At 41.5% G+C, this 19,213-nt stretch overlaps 1 protein-coding gene across 2 annotated transcripts in view; it reads right to left on the reverse strand.

Moving 5' to 3' along the window:
• Positions 1–19,213, reverse strand: part of LOC125888735 (rho GTPase-activating protein 42) — an 84,057-nt gene that overhangs the window by 20,878 nt on the left and 43,966 nt on the right. For both annotated transcript variants that reach the window (XM_049576281.1, XM_049576279.1), the window contains exons 4-7: positions 11,883–11,954; positions 2,197–2,298; positions 1,845–1,955; positions 366–470 (exon numbers count right to left, since the gene is read on the reverse strand). In XM_049576281.1, the coding sequence (XP_049432238.1) occupies positions 366–470; positions 1,845–1,955; positions 2,197–2,298; positions 11,883–11,954 (390 nt within the window). The remainder of the gene's footprint in view (positions 1–365; positions 471–1,844; positions 1,956–2,196; positions 2,299–11,882; positions 11,955–19,213) is intronic.

Below are 19,213 nucleotides of genomic sequence, written 5' to 3' on the forward strand. Positions count from 1 at the left end.
AGGGTTACGGAGTGGAAATTGTCAGGGCAATGGCGCTGACATTTTGGGTCAGAGAGAAATTTGAGCCCTCAGGCTGCAAGTGGTGAGGTCACGGTGATGGAAGGAGAGGGCATGGCAGCAGCTGTAGTTTTACGCCCAATTCCAACACTTTTTTTTTTGGACACAGTAGCATTAAATGGCCCGCGGTAACTGCCTGCGATACAACACTGAAAATATTGATCCTCTGTGCAGCAAATAATCTCATTTAATCACACAGCTATCCATTTGTGAAAGCTCTGCTTGTTATATCAGGGTATGATAAGCTGCAGAATGTGATTACGTGGCTGGTTGCCTTTGTGTACAACCCCTGAGGTGTTGAGACTTACGTTCTGTAGGTTGAACTGGAGCTGCTGTTTGTACGGCTCAAACTCGTGAGCCAGCTCATATCCTTCATGGTAGAATGTAAACAAGCCCTGCAGAAAGGCCAGGAGCTGGAGAGGAACAATATTTAAGGGTGATTTACTGAGTTAATATAGAGCTTGATTACTAATTCACATGAGAGAGCACATTTTCAAAAGGTACGTTACAACATAAAATGTTCCATTTTGTACACGAGAGACGATAATCACTACCATAATCACACAATTATCATGCAGTGTCTCTAAAACGTGGGGAATCCTGTCTGTAGTGATTTTTATACTTCAACCATGGATTTAATTAGAACACTATCGCCTAAAAAATATAGATTCCCTTTAATTCTGTGCTATCATTCAATCACCCTGTGTGATACACTTTTGGAGTCAGACTCTAATTATAATGTATATATTGCTTTGTTAGTTAAAATATAATTTACCTCTCCTAAACACCATTTTTACTCTGTAGAAAAATGAATAAGCAAATCTGACTAAATTAAATATTTCCAACTTGTAACCCTGAATATTGCACCTGAGAGGCCAAAAAAAGAGAAAGTTTCAGAAAGTTGTAGTTCTTTACGACTGACGGATATTGATCTTACTTTGTGCATAACACACAAACATCCTTGACCATTGTGGGGAGGGAAAAAAAAGCAGTGGCAGTATTGTTGGAGGGAAAACTGATCCCATCTCTAACATGGAGGATCCCGTAAACACAGAGCTGCTCTCAGTCAAATCCTCAAACGCACCTACTGATTTTATTTCTAGGATGAGGCTTGGTATATCAAATGTTCAAGGATGAACCATCTTATCTATGCCAAGATTCATCACAGGCAAGGTTGAGCCTTGTCATTTTCCTCACCACTACCTGGGGCCTGGAGATTTACATTTCTGGCCTGGGTTCTGGGTGAGCTGCCAGTGGGTGTAAACAAATGGAAGTGGTTTTTTTTTTTTTTTTTAAACATTCACTCTGCTCCAATCTCACGTTCCCAGACGTTTTACACCTACAGAACTTAATGTTTCCCGGTAACTTCTCTGCTGAAGATGTTAGAATTTAATCCACATATCTGTAAGGTGGAGGCTTTTATAGAGGCTTTGATTTGCATTTCGTCTTGTTTTGCTTGTCAACGACCAATTCATCTAATTTTACCCACTACCTTCCCCAAATGGATCGACTACATTACAGAGAATTTATGATGAAGAAGACAAACGTGTGGAATACAAACTTAGACATATACCTGTGAGAGATGTATAATTGCGCATGTCTTCAAGAGACAACAGACGTTTTAAAAGCCACTTCCATCATCAAAGATTCTGTGCTATTTTAATTATGTGCCACTCAAACTAATCTTTTAACTACATATACAGTAACACAGGCAAAGAAATGACATCCTCAATATGCATCCAGCACTAACTAAGCACAGAAACATGTGGAACTGATACTTTTCTTACCGGCTCAACAAACTCAAATTTCTTCTTTTCTTGCACTTCTTGTATTTTGAAAACATACTCAAGAGATGCGTCATAAAAGAGCTGTCTCTCCTTATCAATCTGCGTGTCAGCCTGAGAATGAGCAAACAAAACCAGGGTCAGTAGCGCAACAAAGACCGGGGTCAAACTGGGAGAGCGCTGTGTGGACAGAGAGTTAATGCTTACATCACCACCTGGACACGGTGTGTGCTTAGGGAAGTAATGAGCAAAGAAAAGCTTGCAAACAACATCTTCATTGTTAGGAGACAGCCAACCATTAAGCAGCATTATTCAAAGACATGCTGGTGCATCAGAAAATGTGTTTTGGTTTTACCTCTTGTAGATATGCTTCCTTCTTTTTGGATGATAAGTTGAGGTGTCTCTCAAGTGTGGAGTAGTATTTTTCTGTCTCCTTGTCAAATTTCTTTTTCCCCTCCTAAAAAGACACAAAACTTGAAAGTCTTAAAGATGACCATGAATGTGTTGTTTTCCTGATGTGTGTGTGTGTGTGTGTGTGTGTGTGTGTGTGTGTGTGTGTGTGTGTGTGTGTTAGTGTGTGTGTGTGTGTTTGTTTGGACTGCCACTAGGTGGAGGTCTAACTACATTCTCACATACCATTTGCCACATGTCATTTAAAATTTCTGTCAATAGATTATTACAGGTCATAAAAGGGGCATATGACTACGCAATGATGAGTGGACAATGTCGGCACGGTCAATAAGGACCATTCATTCTCAACAGGGGCGATACACGCTGTTATTCTCACAAGAACCCCAGCTGGGGACAGAAGTTCATGGAAAAATACACAACAGTGTATATCATCAATAGCATAATGCATATGGCACTGTCACAGACTGGCCTGCCTGGATGCTGTTTGCATTTTCCCTCTCTGTCATGCTTCACCTACAAAGACAAGTCAAGCTCTATAGTCACGAGTCCCAGGATTCAGACAGGGTGTCCCAGAAGGCTTCGAGGAAGGAACAGGAAATGGGCTTTTCATGCCAGATGCCCATCTATAAAAGCATATGGACTAAGAGATTTAACATTTCACCCGAAAAAAACAGATCCACTTCGCGGGCCTTAATCAAACTCAGCCCAAGCAGAGAGAACCTGTCTGTGTGAGGGCATTCAAGTGTCTCATCTGCAAGTCTGACCTCTAAACCAAGCTTTGCCCACTTAATGCCCATCTCGCTATGCAAACATTCATAAAGGGGCTGGTGGAGAGACAGAATAAGGGGCAGCAGGGTGTGGGCGGGGAAAGTGTGAGGAAACGGCCGATGTAACCAGATCCTGCTTGTTTGTTTTCATTCCCATGGCCCTGAAATTTAGCAAGTCTAATCTATCAACTACTGATATGACCTAGAACAGTGTTCTGCCTCAACGACCCCCCCCCCCCGCAACCCGGACTCCCTCCCCCCAGCAGTTAAACAAACTGGAGGAATTTGCCACAAGACACTGTAACCTCCTTCATAACTATTACACGTTCAGCACAAAAATCAATAGATAATTTCATGTAGCAGCATCTTATTTCCATCTTTCTTGTCATGTCTAGCCCTGGAATGATCTTTTCAGGAGTAGGGAGGGGGGGATCAATTGCGTATGTGCCCACGATTCAGAAAGAGGGAAAATAAACAGGTGGAAAGTAAAACAAACATATGATTAAATATGATATCATGCTGACAGGAAATAAATTTCCCTTAAGGATCGAGTGGTTTTTATTAGAGAACCAAAGGGAACTGAATGTCTGCCATTGTGACTGCTTTTGACGTGACATTATTTTTTGAGCATGCACACAACTGAAGCCCTGGGGAAAATACCAACACACACACAAACACTCGCGACCACTGCGCAGACACATGCACACAAACACACACTCAGGGGATCACATCAAATTAAGAGCTTTAGATTTAGCTGAGCCCCGCAGTCACAGCAGGAATCTCCCGGCGCTGCTGACCAGTGTGAGCAAGAAAAAAAAAAATCCTTGCCAAAAAAAAAAAAAAAAACCTCCTCCGTACGTCTGGACTAACTCTTTCACACTTCCAAAGAGTGGGGAGTGACTCAGAGCTGCAGTGAATCTTTGAGGCAGAGCCAGCCTGATTAAGTCACCCCAAAGTGTCCTGCTTTGTTTTGATCCAGGCAGGACGTGTATAAACTAGCGCTACCGTAATGATACCCTAGCAGAACACCAGGTGTTTGTTGGTTTGTCCATGTGGTGAACGCATCCCCCCCCCCCCCGGATATGTTTGTGCAATCAGAGTGGAATATGAGCGATTTAAATTGCAAAGACCCTCGTAGAGTGGGAGGGAGTGGCGCGGGCAGAGGCTCTGAAGCCCAACATGCGGTGGCAGAGGACATAGATGTGGATAGATATATACCCCCAAGAACACATGAGGAGGGAGTTTCTGACACAAACTAATGCCAATGCCCTGGAGTAATCAGCTGGCTGGCAATGGATAAAGCCCAAGCACTTCCCAACACTCTGCGGTGCACAAAACACACATGAACCTACCACTTGGGAGATTTCCTCATCTGATTGCTTTGTTCGCCCTCATGAATAAATCAGATGCAGGAAGAGAATATTCTCATGCAGATTCCTCTGTAGTGGAATTTCTCACTGGCAAATCTCATGTTGCTGTTAGGAGTGCTTTGATGCCAGCTGTAGTACGGGTGAGTTTGCTAATTACTGATATAACGTTGCAGGGAGGGAAATGATGAGGGAAACGGCAGGCAGCTTTTCTTCTGGTCATCAGGTGTTCTCAGCTTGCTGGAGAAAGGATGCTGAGAGCAGGCATGAAGACGGCAGGAGGAATATTTGGACGCTGGCTGTACATCGCCAGTTTTGACACTGGCCCTAACGAGCCTCAGGGCCATCATTTTTGAGCCTCTCGTTGCCATGGTAACAGATGTAAGCAGCGAGGGAGGTCGAATGTGTCTGTGTGTGTGTGTGCAGAGGAAAGAACCCCAGATATCACACGCAATCACACCACACTTCCTCACTTCCGCCCAACACCCTCGAAGAATACAAACATCAATGGCTAGCGAGGCGTCATGTGCTGCATATTTCACCACATGTTCGGTTTAAATGGATTCTCTGAGCAGTGACATGAAAGGCAGAACTCTGCAGCCTACCTCTATGAGCTCATTAGAGAAAGCTAATTGGAGCTGGGGTCCAGAATGGCGATTAAATAGCAATAGCCGGGTTATTTTGATGCTCCACCACACATGAGCTGGTCTCACTTCCACAAGGGAGGCAGACAAAACACAAGGCTTCAGCTCGAGTTCAGTTACTTAGCTGCAAAGCCAAAAAAAAATGTCTCCCTCCTCACCTAAAATCCCATTTCCTGAGGAGACATCACAGACAGCAAGAAGTTGGCCAATTAACACGAAATAATTACAAACATCTGCTTCTGAGGAGTTGAAAAACAAATACCCACACTTCTGAAAGTACCATATTTAGTGCGTGCGAGGCAAACTGCGAAGCTTCAGTTAAAAACATTAACATTTATCAGTGCGTCTGCTATCTCTGACATATGATGCAGTAAATCTAACGTCATTAAATAAGAGAACAAAAGCTCCATGTATTTTGCACACGTTGCTGGTAAACACTGTACAAAGCTATTTCCTTTGCATAAGATCTGAGAGTAACTCTGAAGGTCTGGGCAAAGCTGCAGGGAGCAAAAACCTGGCATCTTCATCAATCTCAAACGCTTCTTTATTATTATGATGTGAAACTGTCCCTTGGCAAGCTCTGCATAAATATAGTTCTGTATTCTATATATATGGTTTATGTCTATGGCTGTCAAGATGAACCTAAACCCTGCTCTCACCGCCTAACCGGAGACATAATGTGTGGGAAAAGACAACTTGAGTCATCACAAAGTTTTCGAAGGAACTCCTTGTTGAGATGACACATCTGATGATTATTTGTTTTGGACGACATCATCAGTCAGCGATGACTAAGGAGCTCCCTTGGACCAACGTAATTATGATTAATGTAACAGGAAGTTATTTAATGTCAGCACTGAGGCTATCTTCTAATAGATGCACATATTTAGAAGCCTATTTATAATAAGGGTCAGGTTAAGAGTTTGTTTTGATATGTTATTATAAACATTAAGTTATTGTGTTAACCCCAACTGCTCGCCAGTTTTGTGTTTATCAAGGAAGTTTCTCCTTTTCATAACAATTCTGCTTCATTAAATCTAAAAACGGAGAAAAGCGACAGGAAAGGTTTAGAATAAAAACGGGATGACTTGAAACGTAAGCACTTACAACTCCTGTGTTCAGTGTCACTTTGGCTCCAGAGAACAGTGAATACAATGGAAGAAAATACAATAAGACTTCAAGCCATTATTTCAGCTGAGCTCATCCTTTAAAATGATTCCATGAAGTCACTCTTCAGCTGCAGCGTGTATCAGATAAAATGTTATCGGAATAAAACTGTCCTTCAAAAAATGTATGTAAGAACAGAAATCAGTGAATTCTCAGGTTAAGAACTGCCATGAGTACTGAGATCAGTCATCCTCAAACGAGCTCTATACAGCATTCAGAGAACATCTGTTGCCCATTTTATTTCTATTCAAGTGGAATTGTTGCGCTGTTATTTCACCTTGCCATTCTGTAGAAAATGTACAATATCATTTTACCTTGAGGGACTTATTTGTACTCGAAGTTGGATAGCCTTCTGTCCATACTTGGCGTTCATTTCGTCCATATTTGTGTACGTTTCCTGAAACCTTACGGATACGAACGAAACAAAGCAGTACCACCGGAGATTGAGGAGGCAGAGCAGTATAGTTCAATCAAGATGTAGGAGATGACAAAGAAATTGAATTAATGGCAGATGGAACGAATTGGTAAGGTAGTGAAATGAAAAATTCTCCATTCACGTCGGGATGTATATAATAGCTGCACAGAGCACTGACGTCTACAATGCTGCTTCTGTTAAAAGGTACATTATTATGACCCTCTTTACGGTCACCCCATTTCTTGCTGTCTGAAACTTTTGACTCTGCCCTTTAGTGCCGTCTATTGGATGACTCTATGTCATCATAAAGGTTTTATGGAAGTATGAGGGCAGTGACATTTACAACATTTGAAATGAATGGATCTTTTTTCATACGTGAAGGGGGTGTAAATGAGCCTTAAGCCGGCAGTGGAGGTAGTAGCAGCTACGTATTAGCAGTTAGCAGCTAACTCTAAGAAGAAAAACAGGGCCGACAACGTCTGCAAATTGAGAAGACAATGAGGTCCAGGAGCTCCTTACCCTCTGAGCAGAGGATGAGATCAGCCGCCGTATCATGGGGACAGTAAATGATTGTTATCACCATGTTATCCCACTGTCATTGCTTGGACAGCGCTGCCCGACGTGCATGTTTTATGTCACACTAATGGCCAATGCTGTTGTTTTACATGTCACACCCATCATGCCTCCTTTGCTTCCAGAATGCTGGCATGCTATCTAAAATCACACACTGAGGTGGCATTAAGCCTGTGTTGTTTGGTACTGTATAAAAAAGCAAAGGAGACGTAATGAAGGGTCTTCATTGTGGCCCTTCTGCAGGATCATGCGTAAAAAGGACTCATGATTCAGAGGCTGGGACTACCTGCGCACGGCTCAAAATGGAGGTGGCTGAGCCAATGGCTAGCAGCTAACAGCGCTAACAGTGCTTACAACAGCAACAGTGCTGACAGAGCTAACAGTGTTTATTTTGGGGGGAACTAGAGGGTGTGCGCTATGCTTCCGCACCACTGCTGTCTTACCACCTTGGGTTGGGAAGGCGTCATTAGTGGTAACCAGTGTATAAGGGCAGTGTAGTGGCAATTAGTTAGCCAGTAGAATACACACACAGGGACTCCCATGCACTAACTACCTTCATTCTCTTCTCAGGACGCTATTAAGGCCAATTTATGCTCAATGTTAAATACGGATCCGGATACAGACGGAGCCTTCTGTCCGTGCTCCGTGTTCATTTCGTCCGTATTTCTACATGTTTCCATAAAGCTTACGGCTACGGGCCAAAAGGCGCAGTACCACCGGAAACCGTGGGGGCAGTGTTGCTGTCACTACCCGATACGTAGCTCTAGTGAGACACGAAGAAGAAATAACAATTCAATTTCTCTCATCAGCAGTACTAGAGAAAAGAATTCTCCGTCCTCCAGTCGCTATGTATTTAACGGCCTTACCAACCACCGCCTCGTACAATGCTGCCTCTGTTTTTGTCTTTTATGCAAGAGGTACATTATCAATATCTCCTCCACAGTCGCCATGTTTGTTTTTGAGTTTGTTGCTGTCATAAACTTTTGACGCTGGGCTGCCCCCTGGTGGATATATTGGTTAACATCCATGCCAACGTAAAGGGCGCATGGAAGTATATGGGCAGTGACGGTAACATCGTTTGAAACGGATGTATACATTTTCGTACATAAAGGGAGCATGAATGGGCCTTTACTCCACTCTATCTTTACATCTCAATTAGCTGTTTGCTGGTATATTAACACTCTGAATATTGTAGAGAGCTCCTTTAAGAGCCAAACATCTGTTTTGATGATTATGTGGAAAGATTTCATTGTGCATCAATTATTTCAAAATAATACGTCACCACTATACATAATACTCCCAACTTACTATACTTTCAGGCCCTTTACCTTTAAGTCACTTCTGTATGGTGCTGTTTGTGTATAAACTAATTAAACACATATTACGTTTGGAAAAGGCAGGAAGCTGATACATGAACAATGGATGGCTGCTGCCTTCAAACAGGTAAAGACCGACCTCTCAAGGTCTACTTTGACTGCCTCATGAAATTCTGGTGATCAGGAGAAAAAGTAATTACTTTTTGAAAGATTGTTTTAATGGTGTTTCTGCTTTATTGGGTAGGGAACAGTGGAAACTGATGGGACAGACATGCATGTAATGGAAAGAAATATGTTCAATTTCCATCTTCTTATTCATGCATTCGGTTGTTTTTTCAGCATAAAGTTTGAGCCTGAATGTCATCTGCACTGCTGTCATCTTAATTTCCTTTGTCTCAGTGCTATGTTGTAGTTTTCTTGTCTTATTGCAGCATGCATTTATTTGATTAATCAATACTATATTATCTGACAATCTGACAAATTATTAAACAGGATTTGCATATCTCCAGGACATTTATTCCATCTACCATCATGTGGTGTTTTCAGTACAGCTGGCTTAACTGTGCTGCGCAGTAATACCAGTGTACACAAACAGTGTAAACAGTTCAGTGCTAAAACAATTACTTGATTAGAGTTAGGCTAGTTTGTCTACAAAAAAGTCACAATTATATAAGATTTAAAGGTTTCTCTATGGCACCATAGTATGTCATTATTACCATGAAACACATAAACATCACCAAGAATTTGTAAAATGATAACACAATACAGTCAGCACAATTTAACTCTACAAAAGAATTATTTAATAATCACTTCTGTCCAGCCCTAACTTCCAGTGTTTTCTTCACACAATGCAAGGGAGACAGGTAGAAGACAGGGTTTTGAGTCCTCCTGAGCATGAAATAGGTACTTACCTGAGTTTCCTAACTCCCCACAACATCCCAAGGTCAATGAAAATATAAAAATGTACCGCATGTATTTGTGTGATTGAAAAGTTCTAGCATAGCCTACAGCTGTCAAGCATATCTCCAAACCACTTAAATTGATCCCTTTACTACACAGCGTCTTGGTTGGCATATTTTGGGATTTCATAGCATGAATGCAAATGTCATTTCTGCCTCTGGAGTCCATAACTAGCCAAGAATCATCTGATGTCTGTGCACCCTTTGTAGCATGAGGACAGCTCAAATTATGGTGGCCATCTGACTCCCATCTGGGTCTGTTTGCACTAATTCCTCACACTCAGCTAGTGAGGGACCCCTATGGTGCCCCCTAATGCTGAAGACCCGGGAAGGGAATATAATACTGTCAAAATTTCATAGAGCAGGAATGCCACCCACCAGCCAGTCACCCCCTGGTATTTTCTTGAGAAACCATCCCTGGGGTGTTTTTAAATTCTTTAAGGCCTTAAAGAATTTGACAACCAATAAACACACACTCACAAATAGTGTGGACACAGCTTTAGGCAGTTTCCCTCCAATGGTTCTCAGTTTGTGGAAAAAAAATCAACATGCTTTGCCCTTAGAGCAGCAGGACTGTGTGAGGGTTCAGGCCCAAGGTTGAGGTCTAAGTTGTAGGAGATCAGGTAGCAATTTAGTGGATGAACAGAAGAGCTTACTGTGTTGACACACTGACAGCAAACAGTAGATGTACCCTGAAACCAGGATGCATTTTCTGTTCTCATTTCACTTCTGAATGTATTGTTCTTTGCCTGGGAAGACACCAACTTTCAGCTCACAAAAATGTATCTGAAACTGAAAAAAAAAACTGTAACAAATATTTCAGTTCTACGTCCCGGTTTGGCAGCCAGCACATATGGTAAATCCATGTTCCAGTGAAAATACATGATTGTTTGAATTCTCGTGGCTTTCTTGATGTGTATTTGTTATACGCCGCGCAAAGTTTGAGGATTGTATTCCAAAACATTTGGTACAGCCTTGTGTGAAGCAGACTGTGCCTAATATGTCCTGTAGTGCTGCACTCAATCTGCTGGTGTGTTATGGCCACTGAAGTGTTGTGCTTGTGCCTAAGAAGCTGATACACTGGTACGTAACCTCAGTGGGATTACAAGCAGTATACCCAAATAAGGCAAGAGCTCCCCGTTTGTCCATCTGACGTTCGCAGACATGAAGCGCAGTAACTGGAAGGGTCAGACAGCCCGCAGATCTCTCCAGATTCTCGGAACAGTGGAAAGTTGCTCAGCCACTCGTGATGTCTGCCTTTTATCTCACTCTAGTTGGGCTAATGTTTAGCGGGGGATGGGCCGTAGGAGGAGAGAGCCATTAGGAGGAAGTGGTCGGAGAAAATAAGAGGCAGTGGGAGTGACGGGGGCTATGGCTTGAAACCATTTTATAAACATAGAGAGTCGGTGCAATAACATTGAGCACTACGATGGGGGGTGGGGGGTGGTGGGGGCTGAGAGGAGGAGATGGCTGCAAAATGTGCTATTTCATAATGGGAGATACATGTGATGGTTGAGACATGAAGTGACAATGGTTATTTAGTCTGGGCAGTAAAAAAGAAAGTGATTGATGCTCATATCTCAGCACGGAGAAGAGAAATAGTTCCTTTACACTGCAGCTTGTCATGTGAAGACACCAAAGAAGTGCAGTAGAATGAATACTTTTGCAGACCAGTGGCTGTCCGGTCATGTAAAATAAATAAAGATGGGTGAGAGTGTGACTCTGAGGCTGGAATGTCCCTCACAGGGTTCAGGGCTATGTAAAGATGTGCAAATGATTCACAGAGTCCAGTGGAGAGTTAGCGGCGGACTCAGAAACTCAGCGGGAGATCTGTGCAAGGGCTAGAGTTCTGGCCAGCGTGTTCATGTGTGATCTCATCAAGGGAGAGACCACAAACAAGCTGCTGTACTTTCATTTTATGCCTTTGCGTTGGCCAGCAATGAAAGCATGGCTTGTAGCAACAAGCCCACACTGTTCTTTGCAGTCAACTCTGGCTTCGACAACATATTCACTGTGGAACCGGGATGCCTTCGAGCAACACTCTGCAGAACCCCTACTGATATCAATCCTCTATGTCCAATAGGTTTTGGAGGAATGTATTGCCTGTAAGAGGATTACAGTAATCTGATTACAAAAATGGTGAATGTATTAGATACTGTAAGTTTACAGTAATGAGATTATAGATACATTAAAAAAAGCCTTGATCATCAAGTATCTTTGAAGGGAGAACAGCACTTAGACTGTGAAACAGAAGACTGTCTTGTCACAATGTGTCATGTTTAGCAGTGTCACGTTTTACTTTTAATTAATGATTTACATACTGTAGGGGAGATGAAGGGGGTGAGGACGAGAGGCGAGGGTGTCAGAACGCATGAAATATCCTCCACCGTTCCACTGCTAATTGTGCGTGTAGGTGGTCTCTTACCTTCGCAGCGCCAATTTGCTCCTTCCGGAATTTTTCCAAGGGAGTAATCAACACATCGTCTGCATTCTGAATCTGAAATGAAAAATAAAGAAAAACACAGAGACAGACAGACAGCCGTCAGACTGGAAGATGTGATACTGTAACCTTCTGAATAATTCAAAATGACTATGAGACGGAAAAAATATCACAAAAACCTATAATCTAGTAGTCATTCACTTTTATTACAATGGTCTTTCTTTTCCAGTGTGCCAGAAAAGTGTATGACACACAGGAAATTATAACGCAGAGAATTATCCAGTCCTAGTCAAATACAGATGCACTGAGACCAAACACGAGTGGAGAATAGAGCAATCACATTCATTAATATCTCTTAAGCCGGTGACAATGAACAATGTGTTACTGTGAGGTACCCAGAATGAGCACGGCAGAGATAAGAGATACGACTCTCAACAATGGCTCTGCTAGATAGAAGAAAATGGAGCCTTTTTATGTGAGCTGTGAAGCACCAGCATTGTCAAACCTCGGTGAAATATGACACAGCACAGCAGATGAGGGAGCTTTACAACTGCAGCCTGCAATGCATTTAAATGCTTGAGGTATGTCTCCACATATTGGTGACCTCTCCTGCATCACGACTGGAGTGAAAGGTCTCTCCTCGAGTCTCTACCTTCTCGTGCCAGACAGAAACAGATTAGGCGAGATATATTGTGCCAATTACAGTCCACGCCCAATCCTTGCGAGTGAGCGTTTCGGAAAGGTGCCATTAAGGTGCTTCTGAATTTCCCGGAGATGGGCTTTCATCCACTGAGATCAGATGACATCAGGCCGGTGGGGCTGCTCAACGGGAGGTGCTGTCATAAATGACATGGCTCTTAGGTTGATTTAAGGTGTTATTCTGTGTGGTGAGTGTATGTGATAAACTAGGGGCTGAGCTCTATAATACATCTATGATACCAGCACTAATTTAGAGGTGTCGGCTCAGATGGACTATCAGCTCCCCAGCTACAGTCCTCTGAACACACACCGTCTCGGGATAGAGTTTTTGTTTTGAACCATTAATCACGGCGCATTTTCATTGTCCCAAAATAACCCTGTCAGCTCCATCACCCAACCAGAACGAGTGACTTCAAAAGGAAGCTGCAATCTCACTGAGCCTGCAATGTTTCTGTCTCCTTTTATATGCAGTGTTGTGGGATGTTGTGAGCTTGTAGTGTAAATCTGACGCTTTGTTGTAATAATGTACTTTAATTACACCGTGATATTTGTGGTCCTTCAAATACAGACGTTTCACACTCCAAAGCATAATCATTGTTCCGGTTATGGTGGTTACACTATATTACGATTCCAGATATTTGCCGTCTAATGCTGTTCCATACTCTATAGTGAGCAGTAAACTGAGACTGACATGAATCATGAATCATTGCACCATCATTGACGGGAGCAATGTTGCATAATGATCATTTCAACATTTAGAAAAGGCTGGTGTTTTAACAAGAAGCAGTGTGCATGCCATGATAATATTAATTAAAAATGATTGGTTACTTTAATTCTGATAGCTGTCATTTATCCAGCACAAATAAGCATTTACATGCTTGTTCAATATCACCATAAACGTACTAAAGGTCCAGTGTGAAGGACTCAGAGGGATATATAGGCAGAAATGGAATATAACATAATAAGTATGTTTTCTTTAGTGTATAATCACCTTCTTGCCCCAGGAGATCACCATGTTGTGACGCCATGTTTCTACAGGAGCCCAGGATAGACAAACCAAATATTGGCTCTAGATAGGGCCATTCATGTTTTCGCATCGGCCACTGTAGATAGACCATTATGACCTCAATATGTCAACAAGTTACAATATTGTGGGTATAACGATTTGAATTTTTCTTGTAATAATAAAAATTTTACCGGTATTATCATGGTCGGCATGAGGTGGCACATCCCTAGTTTTTTTTTTTTTTAACATGAAACTGCTTAATTCAGCATTGTAACTGGTTTGAATGACTGAGTCCATTCATTTTTGAGAGGTAGACACCTCTGTGGATAATTCGGCTACCTGTAAAAACCTCCACAACATCCGGATCTTAAATTATCAGTAAAAAATGGTGAGCAACACATTAGCAGGTGCTGGGCTTGTGGCCTATCTCTGACATGCTGAACAGCATCAGAGAAACACTGATTTCTTTAAAGGTGAAATGGCTTTATTCAGTGTTTTAATGGTTTAAATCACCAGGTCCATTTGTTTTGGAGAGAAAAACCTCCTGAACAATGACCACTGAAGGAATCCTAACTGGGAGAAGGTTAAAATTCCTCACTGCTAGATACCACTAAATCCCCCTAAATCCCTCACGTTGTTCCTTTAATGGCTTCAGTGACTGTTGGTTGCATGCAGTATTTTTAGTTTTGGCAACTTTGCCAATTATAGACTAAATAATCATTGGACTACTGGGGGAAAAAAAATCAATAATGCACTAAAGAACCAACAATTACATCTGTTCAGTAGAGAGTGTTAATTAGAACTAACTGCACAGTGTGCATTTGATGACACATCCGTCGACACTCAGAGTCACACTTGTACATAAGGTCATCACTTTCACATGTGTACTGTCAAACACTCTAACCCCTAACTGAACCCTCAACTCTTACCCTGGCACTCGATTTCACAAAAGAGGGTGTATAATGTAGATTCGACAAAAGATTTTTTAAAATATCACAGAGAAATATATTTGAAATAGTCAGAGGTTAAGTTTATGCAACTTAGTGCACCAGTGCACGCAAAAGCAATATCTTTACTTTTATTTACATGCAATTTCTTGCTATAAATTTGAATATATACAGATACATAACCACTCAGAGTGTGTACGACAGGCCGTCACTGGCTGAGGTTTAAGAAGCATAAGGAAGAGAGTGCTTCAGTAAGATAAACCAAGGCAATTTGGTTACAAGTGACACTCCATTAGGAGCGCTGAAGACATTTGACGGTCATCAAATCTAGCTGTTATAATCCCCCAGTCATATCAAAGTCATCATGTTATCTACTGTGTCAACAGCGAGAATTATACTACTCTGCCTGTGTGATAATGTAATTTCCTCTGTCTTATCTTCCATGCTTTCAGTCTAATTGAACCTGCAGTAATATCGTGCTTTAAATGTAGATTCTAATGCCATACTGTATTTTTTTTCAATTTCAGTTAAATGGACAGGACAATTAAATAAAGGCTGCTGCACGATAGGCTTCTGAGACGGTGGTGAAATATTTAAAACTGAAGGGAAGTAAGTTAGTTAAATTATTTCTGAATGTTACTGGTATGTGAAACTGCCCATGTGCAACATTTGGGTGTTTTATATCGATGGTTGGGCTTAAATCTACACTTTGATCTGAAATTAGAACAAATCTATCATCAATTGTTAATTTCAAAAGACTTAACAGTGGAGTGCTGGTAGTGGCAATTAGCGCACATTATATCCTAATCAATGCAGAATATGGACAAAAGAGATAATCAGCATGTCCAGATTTGAAACGCTTAAGATCTCAGATCACTTTTGATTATTAATTTCCAATAAGCTGATTAAGATATTCATTTTTGAAAGAGGCCAACTTATTTAAGACTCAATGGATTACTTTCAAACAGGCATTGTGCCGAATGCCCTCGGCAACAGCCTCTCTAAACAGGATTAAATCCATATGAGCGAGCACAGTGTGATGCTTGAAAGGATGCAATAGCGCTAAGCAATTTCATTACCAGATAGGGGGAGGAATGTCAATGTGCTATATTTCCCTTGCTCCTGCTTTTACCAGTACAAATATCAAGTGGATCAAAAAGCGTTGCTCTAAGGTTAATTTGCAGAGACAGAGCAGGATGCCACCAAGGCCAGGCCAAATTGAATCGTTTAAAGTGTACCAATTGAAATTTACCTTTCATATCATTGTTTTTTTGTATTTGTCCGAATGTGAATATCTACTCAAACTTGTTTGGAAGTACAACTAGTCTTCTCTGCCTTATTCATCTATCTACCCATACAAAATATGCCCTGATGGATATTACACCGTTTTTATTACAGCTTCTCCAGCACATTCAGTATATTCTGTCTGACGATTCCTCTTCACAGTGAGCATACATAAGCAAAACAGAGAGAGGTCTACAGATAACCACCAAAGCTCCTGTGAGTATAGCGCGCATCAATTGGACATCATTGGATCACAAAACACTGCTAGAACACATTTTTGACAAGATCGCATCCTGCAGATGTTTACATTACACAATGTATTGTGTTTAAGATGTATTGGAATGTCTTCCAGTGCGTTCACTACACGTCGGATTCATTTCAGGGGATCTGTTTGTGTTATTCTGTTTGTGTGTGCCTATAGGTTGTAATCATTGTAGCATTTAACTGTGAATTGCTCTGTCACACTGGTTACAGTATGTAAGTCTATAACTGGGCAGTAAATAACATTTATAGGCTTTTTGCCCGTTCTGGTTTGACAATGTCCTCACAATGAAAAGCCTGCTTAATGCACCTAAAGCCCTGCTTCTTCACTGCAAATCAACTGAATCTCTTTGTATATGAATACACAGAAACACACACGCACACGCAGACACACATACATCCACACACCGGTCCTGCTATTTTTTGCTGGTTGAGGAGGCGTCATAAAAGCCTGCTTGGTCACCATGCTGCATTCAAATGAAAAAAAGCATATATTTTTTTTATTGTTGTCCAGCAATTTCACTCTCAAATACAATATCCAAGCAAACGTGGATTCAGGCAGGGAGGTGAGGTCTGGAAAATGAGGGACTGGGCTTTGACAAGTAGGTGTTTTATGCGGTCTGTGCTTGCCAGTTAAAATCTGCCAACTATGACAATTTAGGAAAAAGCCTCTGACAGAAACAGGTCAGAAAGAAGAGAAAATATTAAAGGAATACTTCACCCACAGAGCGATCATTTGTGTATCAGTTACTCACTCCGTGTCACGTTGAATTCATGAGGAAAACTTTGGTTTTCTTGCATGCCTCTCGTAGAAAATTCTTGACCTGTTTGCAGTCTCTCATACAACCCGTGCAGTATGATCGTAGTCTTACTCATCTATGCTCAGCACTTCCTAACATAAAAACCTTACTAATTAAAACACCTCTGGATAAGCCATTTCACACACGGACGACTAGCGCTCCTGGATGTGCGTTTGAGCTCTGCTCAATTAACACACAACCAGGCATATGTCTTTGCCCGGGTGCTCTACTTGTATGCAGAAGTTTTTTAAATAATAAGGTTTTTGCGAAAATGCATATGTTTAGGAAGTACTGAGCATATGCCTCGATAAATCACGAGTTTTGTGAGGGTTTGTAAACGATTTGTTTTTGGATTCTTCATTCAGCGTGGGCATGTGAGACAAACAAAATTTTCTCCACAAATTTAACCTAACAGGGTGAGTAATTGATACCCAAATGATTATATTGTGGGTGAGTCACCTAATTGTGATTTGCATGAATCAACACAATTATGATTTCATGTATCGATCCACCCTATGTTTTCTACGTGTAGACAACTTCGCACAGCCATGTTTATGATACGGAATCAACCCTATCATCCATCAGGCTCCTGGCCAGTATTGATTTGTTTCAATGTCTGCTGGTGTGTACAAGTAGACTGAATTAATGTAAATGAAGTGATGAGGAGTCCAGAGGTGACAAAACACCAATATTCAGCCCCTGTGGAGACAAATCTAGAATTCCACAAAGTTTAAGTCCAATGTTTTACAAACTATTGATTTCAGAACAGCAGAAGTAGCACAAGCACAACATGCTGAAACTTTACTTTAAAGGGAACCTATTGTGTTTTCCCTTATTTTCTGCCATATGCATATATAATATTACAATGTCAGATGTTAAACATAGCCAATGTTTTAGAAAAGTAGTCCCTGTGAGCAAAAACCTCAGGCTTCAGACCGTTCTGAATACTTTGTTTCCAAAGGTCTTTTCTACTTTCGAGACTGACATCAGATCATGACAGATTTCTTTATCTGGTTAAGGCACGCAACTACAAGTGTTTACATTAAGTCGCCTACACGGCTACATGTAGCCACATGCTAACATCAGAGAAGCATGAAATCTTGGTTGCCAATGTTGTTGATTTCATATTTCTTCTGGAACATGAGCAGTTGTGTTTGGAAGCTTTTATTGGTGATTTTTCACAATAGAAAGCGCTGCTATATTTAGTTACAGTGATTCCCCCCTGGCTACGGAGACGTCGAGATACAGATGATACAGCACCCGTCATGTAATTCTGTTCATCTGCTGAATTAATCAACGATATTGAGAGGCCATGAAGAGGTCTCCAGGGGACAGATATGTACTTATTAATCTAATAACGCATACTGAAAGTGGCCTTCGTTCTTGGAAGTGATTACATTTTCCCATTAGGTGCTCACCTCAGTTTAGCTGTCGTGTGTGAATGATCGACTGGAGCCTTTGACTCTGAAATGTAGCTGATGTGAATGTGCAATTGTGTCAATTTATTAAGTGTAAGATCCAGAAGTGAGAGTGAGTGTTGCCGAGGAATGTTAATAAGCGCTGCTGGTGGAGCTTCCGAGTGGAATAACACGAGTGTGTTTTCCAACAGTGAAAAATACTGCGTGCCGGACATCTGCACTTCTTTGCCTTGAGTTGTATTACAGCTAATGACAGCCAACAGCATCAAATAAAAATATCAGCATCATTCGCACCAATAATCACAATGACAGCAGCAGCAACCCGAAGTGCATTTGCCTAACTCATTAAAGCAGGTGTGAGCAAAGCCCCCACAACCTAATTAATGTGTTAAATGCATAATAAACATTATTGCCCTCATCATCATGACAAAATAAAACGTCCCATTTCATGCTGACGGTGTGATATGACCTTTATCAAAAGAGGGAGTGCTATAGCTGTTTCAGTCACTTCTGTCTGCAGATTGTTTTGGAGGGAGGTGTTTGTGTGTGTGTGTGTGTGTGTGTGTGTGTGTGGTGGGGGGTACCAATCTCATTGCAGAGCTAAATCTTTATCTGGTGCAGCACTGGCACCTGCAGCAAGCTGAAAAGTCATCCTCCCCTAACTTTTATGAGCTATGAAATAAAAAACAAACCTTCTGCAGACAGAGTCACAGAACAGCGTGAGAGTAGATGTGACACATTTGCCCTCCACATTTCATCGGAGAGTAAGCTGTTAAGCAAGGATATTGGAGCAGCCGCTGAAACGGAGACAGTAGCTGGTTTGTGGGTCCCATGAGGATTCTCTGTTGTTTGTTTTAAGTACAGTTTGGTTGCCTGTGATGTATTGTAATGCTTTTTGATA

The sequence above is a fragment of the Epinephelus fuscoguttatus genome, linkage group LG5 (genome assembly GCF_011397635.1).
Source record: "Epinephelus fuscoguttatus linkage group LG5, E.fuscoguttatus.final_Chr_v1".
Lineage (NCBI taxonomy): Eukaryota > Metazoa > Chordata > Actinopteri > Perciformes > Serranidae > Epinephelus > Epinephelus fuscoguttatus.